A 14,916-nucleotide genomic window follows, 5' to 3' on the forward strand; every position below is an offset into this window, starting at 1 on the left:
TTGGACTGCATTCACCAAGTCTCCAAATCCATTAACCTACACGAACACAGCTTGGACTGCATTTACCAAGTCTCCAAATCCATTAACCTACATGAACATAGCTTGAACTGCATTCACCAAGTCTCCAAATCCATTAAACTACTTGAACACAGCTTGGGCTGCATTTAGTGTCATATAATAGAGAGGAGTGCTGCTTACAAAGATTATGTCATTGTTAATTTCATTTAATATCTGTGGTGATAATATGGAGATTTTTATTTATTTAGTTCAAGACATACTAGTTTAATATTAATCAACAGGTTAGAGAGATAATACTATTATTTCTTTATTTTCCAGGTGCGAAAGCCAGCACAGTGAAAGGTCAGACGCAAGTTGTTGCAAAGACAAGATTGAATGAACCTCAAACTGAGGTATAATTCTAGAAACAAATGCATATTTATTGCATCTGTTAAATGGCTTTCAAAACCAGTCCGAATTGTGGGACAGGTTTGACTTTTTACAGATTTATTTGAGAGCAAATCTGTCTTGCTTGACCAAAATAATTCCATAAAATACTTATCAGCTTTGTTTCCTTTATCAGGTTCTTGCCATTTTATGGCCAGATATGGATATTTAGTGCAGTCAAAGTATTTGGATATACATACATATATCTGCTTTTAATCTCTGCTAGATTCAACACCATATATAATCAAGTTGCATGCTTTACTGAACACCTGGTAATTATGCAAAAGGGAAATGCAACTATATCCAGTACTATTGTTGGCATTCCTCACTTTGCCAAAATTATCGATGCACTGTACATGGTTGTACACTGCTCCGATTTAGGGATGTACCTGATTTGGAAGTGCACTGCACAGAATTAGTGATGCACCTTACTTGGTTGTGCACTGTACATTATTAGTGATGTACTTTATTTTGTTGTACACTGTACAGAATTAGCAAAGTACCTTTCTTGGTTGTACACTGTAGATAATTAGCTATGTTCATGTGTTATTTGGTTGTACACTGCACATAATTAGTGATGTACATAACTTTTTTGTATAATTTACAGAATTACCAGTGTACCTTCACTGCACAGAATTAGTGGTATACCTGACTTGGTTCAGCAAGCTTTAAATCTGCAGCTTCTTTAATAGTTTTCCTTCATCCAAATGATGTCTTCCTGTTACTGGCATGTGATGCTGAAATGTACAATGCAATGTCAAAACAATGTGTAACAATGCTGAAATGGCCACAGCAAAATGTCAACATACTGTGTGAAAATGTTGAAATGTACACAGCAATGTCAACACACATAAGATGCTAAAATGTATACAGCAATGTCAAAACAATGTGTAACAATGCTGCAATGTACACATCAGTGTCTACACATTGTGTAAAACTGCTGAAATGTATGCAGCAATGCTAAAACAATGTGTACTAGTGCTGAAATGGACACAACAATGCCAGTAAAATATGTAACAATGCTGAAGTGTACATGGAAATGTCTGCACAGTGTCTTACAATACCAAAATGTTCACAGCAATGTCAATGCATTGTGTAACAATGCTAAAATGTACACAGCAATTTCAACACAATTTGTAACTATGCTTAAATGTACACAGCAATGTCAACACAATGTGTAATGATGTCAACACAATGTATAACAATGCTGGAATTTTTACAGCAATGTCAGTGCAATGTGTAACAATGCTAAAATGTACACAACAATGTTAGCACAATGTGCAACAATGCTGAAATATACACAGCAATGTCAACACAATGAGTAACGATGTCAACACAATGTATAACAATGCTGATATGTACACAGCAATGTCAACACAATGTGTAACAATGTCAGCACAATGTATAACAATGCTGGAATGTTCACATCAATGTTATGCAATGTGTGACAATGTTAAAATGTACACAACAATGTTAGCACAATGTGTAACAATGCTAAAGTGTACACAGCAATGTCGACACAATGAGTAATGATGTCAACACAATGTATAACAATGCTGATATGTACACAGCAATGTCAACACAATGAGTAATGATGTCAACACAATGTATAACAATGCTGATATGTACACAGCAATGTCAACACAATGAGTAATGATGTCAACACAGTGTATAACATGCTGGTTTGTACACAGCAATGTCAACACAGTGTGATGCAATGCTGCTTGAATATCATGTAGTTCCTGTAAATACAAATATATTGGCCGTTGTTTATTTGAGTAATGGACGACATTGATATAGTTGCTATTAATACATGTACACAGCAATTTCAACACAATTTGTAACTATGCTTAAATGTACACAGCAATGTCAACACAATGTGTAATGATGTCAACACAATGTATAACAATGCTGGAATTTTTACAGCAATGTCAGTGCAATGTGTGACAATGTTAAAATGTACACAACAATGTTAGCACAATGTGTAACAATGCTAAAGTGTACACAGCAATGTCGACACACTGAGTAATGATGTCAACACAATGTATAACAATGCTGATATGTACACAGCAATGTCAACACAATGAGTAATGATGTCAACACAGTGTATAACATGCTGGTATGTACACAGCAATGTCAACACAGTGTGATGCAATGCTGCTTGAATATCATGTAGTTCCTGTAAATACAAATATATTGGCCGTTGTTTATTTGAGTAATGGACGATATTGATATAGTTGCTATTAATACATGTAAATCGGCAATTGCTCTTTTGGCTATCTGTAGCATTCGTTTTGCCGAGTAGATCATTTGTCCCTTTGATGGACTTTTGCTGTATACCCATTATAAGGCTGAATGTACTATGCAGAGATGGACCTTTTCCAGTTTTAGTCGGAGATCTGGTTTCTTAATGCAGCCCAATGTTCATCTTTTTGTTAAAATTTCTGGCAGACATTTTCCATTTATTTAAAAAGCAGAATTTTGTTTCCTGGATATAATTTGAGTCAGAAAGAAAGTATCAAAACAACGTACCGTATACCAGAAGTTGACCATGTATGTGGGAATTTTTCATGGTTTCATCGCTTTGTGCATTTTGTTGCTGCTTCTACTAATGTCTTTCAGAGTCAAGATCTTTTGAAATAATTTCATGGTTTTTCTGGAATTTAAATTCATTGAAAGAGGAAAATTTATGGACATCATTGAATTTGACCAATAAGTAAACTTATCGTTTCAAATAGAACTAGTTTGAACAAAAAGATAACAAAAATGAGGTTTTTTTTTCTAGAATATATTTCAGAAATTGGAGGATGCATAGAATATTGCTTGGAAAATGTTCCAGTTTTTCTTTGAGATGGGTTCCATCTTTGATTTTGCTGTTATGTCTGTCCCTCAGTTTGTTAGAGTTTTGTCTGTACACAATAAATCAAGTTATCCAATAGGTGCATGTATTTGTATATGTGGATGAGTAAGACAAATTGGTATTGATTTCATTTCTGAAAGGTCACATATCAAGATCACTGACTGAAAGAGGAGAAAAGGTTTCTGCACAATACCTCAGGTTTTCTACTATCACAAGTTAATATGGGATTGGTTTGCACCTGCAGTGAGATAGAATCCTCTCAATGTAGGAGTTAAAAGGTCACTGTTCAATACTACTGTGTCTCAAAGAATACAATCCATATACATAAAAGAACTTGAATTTTGCACCAGCTATAGTTACAAACTTTGTGGATAGCTTGCATTTGGTCTAAGAAATAATCCTATTGATTATGAGTCACAGTTGAAGTTCACTGATTAAGCAAATAAAAGTAATTTCTTCACTTTGAGTAAGGACCAAGTATATTGACTTTGAGGACAGAGGGTGGGTTTGGTGGACACTGTATGCACTCATCTCATGACAGATCTATTTTAGGTTTATATAGCCTTGTAACATTACTTTCAGAGTGGGTTGGGTGGACACTCTGTAAGCACTCATCTCATGACAGATCTATTTTAGGTTTATATAGCTTTGTAACATTACTTTCAGAGTGGGTTGGGTGGACACTGTAAGCACTCATCTCCTGACAGATCTATTTTAGGTTTATATAGCTTTGTAACATTACTTTCAGGGTGGGTTTGGTGGACACTGTAAGCACTCAACTCATGAGAGATCTGTTTTAGGTTTATATAGCTTTGTAACCTTATTTTCAGAGTGGGTTGGATGGACACAGCACTCATCTCATGACAGATCTATTTTAGGCTTATGTAGCCTTGTAACATTACTTTCAGGGTGGGTTGGGTGGATATTCTGTAAGCACTAAACTCATGACAGATCTATTTTAGGTTTATATAGCTTTGTAACATTGCTTTCAGGGTCGATTGGGTGGATACTCTAAACACTCATCTCAAGACAGATCTATTTTAGGTTTATATAGCCTTGTAACATTACTTCCAGGGTGGGTTGGGTGGACACTGTAAGCACTCATCTCCTGAAAGATCTATTTTAGGTTTATATATCATTGTAACATTACTTTCAGGGTGGGTTCGGTGGAGACAGTAAGCACTAAACTCATGACAGATCTATTTTAGGCTTATATAGCCTTGTAACATTACTTTCAGGGTGGGTTGGGTGGATATTGTTGTTCTAGGGTTTAACGCCATTTTTCAGCACAAGATTGGCCATACATGGCTGCCAGTATAACTGGTGGAGGAAGAACCCTGGAAAACCCAGGGAAGAACCACCGACCCACGAGAAGCTACTGGCAGGCTTTCCCACTTACCCACGTTAGCCGAGCCTTGGACTCGAACCCACACAGACAGAGGTGAGATGGCAGTGATCCGGAATGGTGAGCGCTTTAGACCACTCGGCCACTCGGGGCCCCTGGGTGGATATTCTGTAAGCACTAAACTCATGACAGATCTATTTTAGGTTTATATAGCTTTGTAACATTACTTTCAGGTTGAGTTGTGTGGATACTCTAAGCACCCATCTCATGACAGATCTATTTTAGGTTTATATAGCCTTGTAACATTACTTCTAGCATGGGTTGGGTGGACACTGTAAGAAATTAACTCATGACAGATCTATTTTAGGTTTATATAGCTTTGTAACATTACTTTCAGAGTGGGTTGGGTGGGCACTTTGTAAGCACTCATCTCATGACATATCTCATTTATGTTTCAGCACCAATTGTTTTAAGTGTACACCTGGTTGATAAATAACTCAATAACTTATCACCTCTTATGTTTAATACAAGAATCCTTTTGCCTTCAAACTTTATGCTTGGGTTCATCTGAGCAATAACTTAAAATATATCGTGCATCCACTTGTATTTTTGAGTGTTGGTTGAGGAACGGAAAACAGCTTTTTCAAGATGTGTCTGATTAGATGAAAATACTTTTAAGCATTGTAGTGTGAGTAAAACTGATGCAAGACAAGAAAAACTCCAACTCACATTAGCCAACTGGATCGATTTTGGAGCCTTGGTAGGACCGTGAATCAATTCAAAGTGACCTATTTGTCATGGATTGATTGTACATTGTCATTCACTACAGTTTTCTTTTTGTACAATAGTACAACTTAGTAAAATATATATGCTACTAACAACAATAGATCAGTGTGTCTTACATATGATGGTTTGAAAAACATTACAACTAGGATGCATTTAAAATTATGTTTGAAATTACATACCTTAAAATCATTACTGTAACAAGGTTACTATTACCCCTATGTTACCTATATTTCCCCTTCTGTTGCCACATCCGTAGCAGTATAGCTTGAAGTTTAAAGTGAAATGCAGTCTTCTGAGAGGCAATTTTTCTGTTGTTTTAGGTACTTTATGAAGCACACGAATCATATTTTAAAGAGATAAGAAAATGTTATTTAATAGCATGTATTATGTAATGTATTAAAAGTTTAAAAGGCAATTGTTATTTGTGCAAAGTTTGAAGTATATCAGTCTATTTAAAAAAGACTGATTTTTCCTCACTTATCATAAAGTGTTCATCCATTTCTAGGATTATCGTCATGAAATCTGTGAAAACTACTTCAGAGAATTCCGTTCTCATCTTAAGGACAAGCCTTCCAGGTTTCATTTGGTTGAAGAGGACTTTGCCATTGACAACACTGTCGTTGACAGGAAACTGAAGGATTTAAAGAAGAAAATTGTAGAAGTTGCAACTCGACAGCCATATTGGGGGGAGGAGATACCTGCACGGTGGCTCCCCCTGGAGCAAGCATTGATGAACTTCAGAACTGAAGGGCTTAAGGTACATTTACAAGCACAACTGAAATATTTACAGCTTTTCTTGTCTTGTCAGTGAATAATAAAGTATAGTTACATCTATGCCAGCAGCTTTGTTAGAATTGTCAATGTTACAGTATATGTTAAAGTGTTTGAAAGTTACATATCTTCAAAATATCATAATTCATATGTATGTACATGTGGTATAAACATAAAATAAAATATACCCCAAGAATACAAATGACATAATTGGCATATATCAGTCTGTGGTATAAACATAAAATAAAACATACCCCCAGGATCCAAATTTCATAATTGTTATGCATGAACCCATGTTATATACATAAATAATACATACCTCCAGGATCCAGTTGTCATAAATTAGATATATCAACCTATGTTAAAAACATAAAATAATACATCCTTCCAGGATCCAAATGTCATAATTCATATATATGAACCTGTGCTTTTAATGTAAAATAAAATATACCCCCCGGATCCAAATGTCATTATTGATATATATGAACCTGTGCTTTTAATGTAAAATAAAACATACTGGTACCCACAGGATTCAAATTTTGTAATTGGTATACATCAACCTGTGCCATAAACATAAACTAAAACATAACCCCAGAATCCAAAGGCAAGATGTAAATCAAAGTAGAGAGCAGATGAATTTCATGATTTTATAATAACAAAAATATTTTTAACTCACATTGCTGATTAGCAATGAATTAAAAATAATTCTTTGTGATATGTATCAGAGGCAAAATACTTCTAATAGATCTTTCTGTAAATTGTTTCCCAAAATTTAACTTGGCAGCAAGCTCTTTCAGAAATTGAATATTAAATAGATGTAAGGAGATATTACACCCTTTTTATAATTAAGAAAACATTGTACAATAACATATAAAAGTGTATCATATTTGGTTCTGAATGTTGAGTCCGTTTCATTATCATTTTTCTGTGCTTTTCTAGTTTCTCTCAAACCATTTAAAATTTGTTTGCACCAAAGGATTCAGTGTAAAGACAGAAATGTTTGTAAGCATAATATATCACATAACTTATAATATTATACCAAATAGAAAAATAGCAGACATTATGTATATGATGGCATCATAAATGCAAGCTGGATTATTACTCATCAAAACACCATTTTAATGTCATATGATGAGTGATACCAGATATATGAGGTATGATTTCCCACTTGGTTCATCTCTGTTGACACTGATAGGGGATGTCAGAATACTGGTTTCAGATAGGTTCACTGCTTTTGGTACAGTTTTGAAACTTACATTTGGTATTTAAGCCCTAGAATTATTGCTTTATTTTCAATAAAGATTATTGATCTTTCACATTATGTATATTTTATCCCTTCATTTTTAATAAAAAAGAAGAGTTGACCTGCAAAATACTATTGCTTGAAGCATTATTTTTATTGAAAGACTATATATAGACACTAATTACAGCAGAGTATGAAAGCTCACACTTCACTGATGATTGAAAAGAAGAAAGAAAAAGAAGCTGAATGAGCATCATGTCATTTAAGTCTGTTGGTACAAACAAACATTTGTCGGTTATATAATCCAAAAATGTTTAATTAATCGGGTCAAGCTTTCTCAAGGTAATGATGATTATGTCTTACCTTCACATATTTTTGTGTGAGCAGCTGTGATCCATTCAGCATGAATCAGCTTGTTTCATTGTCCAGTACTATAATATAGTGATCATGTACCAGTTATGTCCTTTTCTATGGCCTATATTACCTGCTTTCCATGTATCACCTGTACACGTGATTTTAATTCTTTTATGTAGTCATTTTTATAACGTAATGTGTAGTGGTTGAAGTTGGTCTGTTGCACATCAAAAGAGTATACTGTATATATGATGTAAGTGGATGAAGGTCACAACAGTAAAATGAGCTTCCTACAAAGAAAAAGGAAGTATTGAAATAGCCCCAAAAAATCCTATTGCACTAAATATATTTTTTATGTCTACAGTTGAATCCTCGGAGTCTGTAAAGTATAGTGGTTGAAGTTGGTCTGTTGCTCATAAAAAGAGTATACTGTATATATCATCTAAGATCACAACAGTAAAATGAGCTTCCTACAAAGAAAAAGAAAGTATTGAAATAATAAAATCCCATCAGACTAAATATATTTTTTATGTCTACAGGTGATTCCTCGAAGACTGTTGGTAAAGATAAACCAGGCAGGAGGTGTTCAGATATCCACAGATGAGCTGGATTTGTTTCTTAGATTCCAACATGAAGTTGGTACAATCCTCTACTTCAGGTGAGATTGGTATTGGCTCTGTGTATCCTATTTGCTCATATCAGTAATGGTTTTAATAGCTACCTGTGGTGAAAGTTATTGACCCACATTACATTGAATATACATTATATATCATTTTTGTTGTTAGAACTATACTTTTGTCAGAACATATATTTTTAACCAAGGCTAATGTGGTAAGTACCCGAATTAGAGGTTTGAATATGATTAGGGACAAGAGACATACTTATAAAAGTTGATTACTGTTGCTTGTAAAGTTCCAGACAAATGACATGATCTAAGTGGACTAAGTACTAATAATGCTATCATTCTGGATAATCAGTTTAATGTTAGTGTCATTTTAATTGCATATAAATTAAAAATTAAATTAAACTTCTTTCATAGAGAACAAATATTTTGGACCAAGCAAATGTCATTATAATACTGTCATCAGTGATGTTTCTAATTATTGGACACCCATTCATGGTGGAGGCTATAACCTGTCAGCAATCCTTTATGTACTGTGCTTTAGATTGGACACCCATTCATGGTGAAGGCTATAATATGTCAGTGATCCTTTATGTAATATGATTTATATGGTTCAGATGATTGCAAAGTGGTATCTATTTTCGGAGATATCCTTTCCTGTTAGATTGAATAAATACATCATAGAAGCTTTCATCTTCCATGAAACAAGTAGATAACATCTTAAATCAGGTTATGAGTACAGTTTATAAAAGTGTATCAAAACAGCATTGTTTGGAAATCAGTGTTATAAGTACAGTTTATACACATTTACAGCAAAACAGTACAGTTCGGAAATCAGTGTCATGAGTACAGCAAAAGCAGTGTTTTAAAATCCGTTTCGTTATGTGTACAGTGTACTCAAGTTTGCAGCATAAATACTATTGTTTTGGAAATCAGTGTTGTTAATACACTTTATACTGTTTACAGTACAGAATTATTGAAAGACAAGATTGTGTTAGACCCACAATGGATGATTAATGCCCTCAAGTCACTCATCACGGCAGAGATGTTTGTCCTCAGAAATACTCCATCTGTCTCAGACAAGTGGTTCGAGTTCCAGAATGGAAAACTGTTCCCAGAGCTCATTGGTATGTACAATACATTTTTGACATTGTATACCATTTTCAGAACATGACTTCCTCTACATTATATAATTATGTCCCTTCAAATTTGTTCAGATTCAGACATAATTTCATAAATTTACTTTTCCTCGCTAATCACATCAGTGAGAAAAATATAAATTTTGTTTCTGCCATTTTGGCTGTATCTGTAATTGCTTTATCGGATGTTGTTATTTCATGTCTGTGTCTGTGTCTGACCTCGTTTGTGAATGTAATACTTTTAATTATCTGAGGTAGTTATTTCATGTCTGTGTCTGACCTCGTTTGTGAATGTATTGCTTTATCTGAAGTAGTTATTTCATGTCTGTGTCTGACCTCATTTGTGAATGTATTGCTTTATCTGAAGTAGTTATTTCATGTCTGTGTCTGTGTCTTACCTCCTTTGTGAATGCATTGCTTAATTCGATGTAATTATTTCATGTCTGTGTCTGACCTCGTGAATGTATTGCTTTACCTGATGTAGTCATTTCATGTCTGTGTCTGACCTCATTTGTGAATGTATTGCTTTATCTGATGTAGTTATTTCATGTCTGTGTCTGTGTCTGACCTCGTTTGTGAATGTATTGCTTTATCTGATGTAGTTATTTCATGTCTGTGTCTGACCTTGTTTGTGATTGTATTGCTTTATCTGATGTAGTTATTTCATGTCTGTGTCTGTGTCTGACCTCATTTGTGACTGTATTGCTTTATCTGATGTAGTTATTTCATGTCTGTGTCTGACCTCATTTGTGACTGTATTGCTTTATCTGATGTAGTTATTTCATGTCTGTGTCTGTGTCTGACCTCGTTTGTGAATGTATTGCTTTATCTGATGTAGTTATTTCATGTCTGTGTCTGTGTCTGACCTCGTTTGTGAATGTATTGCTTTATCTGATGTAGTTATTTCATGTCTGTGTCTGACCTCATTTGTGACTGTATTGCTTTATCTGATGTAGTTATTTCATGTCTGTATCTGACCTCATTTGTGACTGTATTGCTTTATCTGATGTAGTTATTTCATGTCTGTGTCTGTGTCTGACCTCGTTTGTGAATGTATTGCTTTATCTGATGTAGTTATTTCATGTCTGTGTCTGACCTCATTTGTGACTGTATTGCTTTATCTGATGTAGTTATTTCATGTCTGTGTCTGACCTCGTTTGTGAATGTATTGCTTTACCTGATGTAGTTATCTAATGTCAGCTGTATATGTGTGTGAGCTTGTTTGCATATGTAATTTTTTATGTATATTTAATTGAATTATTTTGTTTTTTAATTTTTTATTTTTTTAAATTCTGTTATTTGGTATTGTAATGTAACTTTGTTTACTGGTTTTGATATTGTCTAGAATAGAGTTCAGTCCTGATTGATGTTTGTATATTTTTGACACAAAAAACTAATAATAGAGACATTGTATCTAATGCTGACCTAGTTCCTGACCTTGTTTCAAAATCAATGTCAACTTTGGTAAACAACCTTTTTAATATTCTTTCTCAGAGGAAGAATTATTAAGCTGAGCCAAGGTTATACCTGGACTACATGATAATTTTCATGTAATAAACATCCATTTCCTCTGGAAGGTGGAACTCTTGACCCCCATCCGGGAATCTGTTTTATGTCTTAAGTTAGCCTTATACCTAATGTTTTGTATAGAAGTAGTTGTTGTTGTTGTAGGGTTTCACACCATCTTTCAGCACACGATAGCTATACATGGCGGCCAGTATTAATGGTGGAGGAAGAACCCAGGAAAACCCCGGAAAGAACCACCGACCCACGAGAAGCTACTAGCAAGCTTTCTCACGCACCCACATTAGCCGAATCCGAGACTGGAACCCACGCAGACAGAGGTGAGATGGCAGTGATCCATAACAGAGGGCACTTTAGACCACTCTGCCACATGGGGCTCCATATAGAAGTAATCAGTGGGCTTTCAACTTTTGACACGTTAAGTTGTGTTGTTGTGACCAGTTTGGGCTGAGATTTTATTTTCTTCAAACTATTGGATTTCAGGTGAATAATTTCCCTGGAAATACTAAAGTGTTCTTTAAATTAATTCTTGGACAAGGACATTTATCGAGATTTATACAGAATTCAAACACTGGAATAATATTTTCTGTGATTCAACAAGAGATTGTTGACACTGTAACATTTTGCTGACCATTAATGAGGGTCTCTGAGTGGCCGAGTGGTCTAAAGCACACACCGTTAAGAACCACTTCCATCTCACCTCTATCTAGAGCATGCTGTGTGAAGATTTGTTAATATGGGTATTACAATACCTGTCACTGATGCATTGTTTGCACTTGCATGTCACCTCACCCAAGCTCATAATTCCTTCCTCCCGTTAGTATGAACAAGTTTTAAACAAAAGGGATCAATACATGGCCTTCATATTGAATATGCTGCCTCTGTTTTCCTTGGATGCTGTGTTTGGTAGATGAGTGCATATTCACAAATGGAAAATATTCCTTGTAATATGTTCTAAGGTCATATTTTGACAATATAATGTTATTTTGCATACTGATTGAGTGATAATCAGCCGAGTCCTTACATTTTTGGAGTTTAAACTCTATTAATAGAAACAAGGAGTTTGTTGCACTGTGCATGCATGGTGTGCCATTCATTTTAAACCCATTTTCCTTTCTGGTGATTAGCTACCCTTTTGCATATGGGGTTCTATTTCACTTTTCTTCTAATTTTATAATAATTTTGACTTAAGTATGAAATTGTCAACTTTTCAGTTAAGTATAACTTCCACTGAATGTGAACTAGATCAATGTTTATGATTTCCACTTCAGTACCAGGCATATATTATTTAAGTCATGCTGGACATGTAATAAGACTGAAGGATCACAGATGATTCCAATGTGGTTAGTTCCGGACATGGTTCCCTGCTAGGTCCCTCTCAAGGGGACACCTGAAGAGTTATGTAGCACACCTACCCCTCCCATTATTATGGAGCAGGAGCTGCACTCTCTCAAGGCTGGTGCTCAGTGAAGGGATAAAACTGATAGCACCTCCCAAATAGAAGAACAGTGATCTTGCTTTGTACTTTCTGATGTGAGCTCTGCCATAATAATTCAATTATTTGTAAACGATAAGCTCAGTATGTGCCTCCCTAAAATAGTAAGCAGCTTACATGATGTATATCAGCTGATTTGAGCTGTACCATGATATCGTTATCACCTGACCTGTATTCTGAAAATACTGTAAGCTACATTTCCTGAATGACTGTGACTGATTTTTTCACAAATGAGTAAAAAAAAGTTTTATTGAATATGGTGAGGCTTTCATTAAAAAAAGTAAATTATACCTAGAACTTTTTGAAAAAATGTTTCACTTGCACTTGTATATTACTCTCAGCTATATATTACTCTCACCTAACTGTCACCAGTGTATTCTATTTAATTTTACTGTCACCTTTATATCACTGTCATCTTACTGTCACATGTATGTCACTGTCATCTTACTCTGTCACCTGTGTATTCTATTTAATTTTACTGTCACCTGTATATCACTGTCATCTTACTGTCACCTGTATGTCACTGTCATCTTACTCTGTCACCAGTATACTCTATTTAATTTTACTGTCACCTGTATATCACTGTCATCTTACTGTCACCTGTATGTCACTGTCATCTTACTCTGTCACCAGTGTATTCTATTTAATTTAATTTTACTGTCACCTGTATATCACTGTCATCTTACTGTCACCTGTATGTCACTGTCATCTTACTCTGCCACCAGTGTATTCTATTTAATTTTACTGTCACCTGTATATCAGTGTCATCTTACTGTCACCTGTATGTCACTGTCATCTTACTCTGTCACCAGTGTATTCTATTTAATTTTACTGTCACCTGTATATCACTGTCATCTTACTGTCACCTGTATGTCACTGTCATCTTACTCTGTCACCAGTGTATTATATTTAAATTTACTGTCACCTGTATATCACTGTCATCTTACTCTCACCTGTATGTCACTGTCATCTTACTCTGTCACCAGTGTATTCTATTTAATTTTACTGTCACCTGTATATTACTGTCACCTGTATATCACTGTCATCTTACTCTGTCACCAGTGTATTCTATTTAATTTTACTGTCACCTGTATATCAGTGTCATCTTACTGTCACCTGTATGTCACTGTCATCTTACTCTGTCACCAGTGTATTCTATTTAATTTTACTGTCACATGTATATCACTGTCATCTTGCTGTCACTGTATGTCACTGTCATCTTACTCCGTCACCTGTGTATTCTATTTAATTTTACTGTCACCTGTATATCACTGTCATCTTACTCTCACCTGTATGTCACTGTCATCTTACTCTGCCACCAGTGTATTCTATTTAATTTTATTGTCACCTGTATATCAGTGTCATCTTACTGTCACCTGTATGTCACTGTCATCTTACTCTGTCACCAGTGTATTCTATTTAATTTTACTGTCACCTGTATATCACTGTCATCTTACTGTCACCTGTATGTCACTGTCATCTTACTCTGTCACCAGTGTATTATATTTAAATTTACTGTCACCTGTATATCACTGTCATCTTACTCTCACCTGTATGTCACTGTCATCTTACTCTGTCACCAGTGTATTCTATTTAATTTTACTGTCACCTGTATATTACTGTCACCTGTATATCACTGTCATCTTACTCTGTCACCAGTGTATTCTATTTAATTTTACTGTCACCTGTATATCAGTGTCATCTTACTGTCACCTGTATGTCACTGTCATCTTACTCTGTCACCAGTGTATTCTATTTAATTTTACTGTCACATGTATATCACTGTCATCTTGCTGTCACTGTATGTCACTGTCATCTTACTCCGTCACCTGTGTATTCTATTTAATTTTACTGTCACCTGTATATCACTGTCATCTTACTCTCACCTGTATGTCACTGTCATCTTACTCTGTCACCAGTGTATTCTATTTAATTTTACTGTCACCTGTATATTACTGTCACCTGTATATCACTGTCATCTTACTCCATCACCAGTGTATTCTATTTAAATTTACTGTCACCTGTATATCACTGTCATCTTACTCTGTCACCAGTGTATTCTATTTAATTTTACTGTCACATGTATATCACTGTCATCTTACTGTCACCGGTATATCACTGTCATCTTACTCTGTCACCTGTGTATTCTATTTAATTTTACTGTCACATGTATATCACTGTCATTTTACTTCTATTTAATTTTACTGTCACATGTATATCACTGTCATCTTACTGTCACATGTATATCACTGTCATCTTACTCTCACTTGTATATTTATGTCATCTTACTGTCACCTGTATATTTATGTCATCTTACTGTCACTTGTATATTT

General features: G+C 34.9%; 1 protein-coding gene across 2 annotated transcripts in view; it reads left to right on the top strand.

The window, feature by feature from the left end:
* Positions 1–14,916, top strand: part of LOC149774672 (uncharacterized) — a 76,843-nt gene that overhangs the window by 40,603 nt on the left and 21,324 nt on the right. For both annotated transcript variants that reach the window (XM_089944925.1, XM_089944926.1), the window contains exons 5-8: positions 337–410; positions 5,941–6,192; positions 8,343–8,461; positions 9,392–9,552. In XM_089944925.1, coding sequence (XP_089801051.1) covers positions 337–410; positions 5,941–6,192; positions 8,343–8,461; positions 9,392–9,552 — 606 coding nt within the window. The remainder of the gene's footprint in view (positions 1–336; positions 411–5,940; positions 6,193–8,342; positions 8,462–9,391; positions 9,553–14,916) is intronic.

The sequence above is a fragment of the Sinohyriopsis cumingii genome, unplaced genomic scaffold, assembly GCF_028554795.1.
Source record: "Sinohyriopsis cumingii isolate HCF-2022 unplaced genomic scaffold, ASM2855479v2 utg000160l, whole genome shotgun sequence".
Classification (NCBI taxonomy): Eukaryota; Metazoa; Mollusca; class Bivalvia; order Unionida; family Unionidae; genus Sinohyriopsis; species Sinohyriopsis cumingii.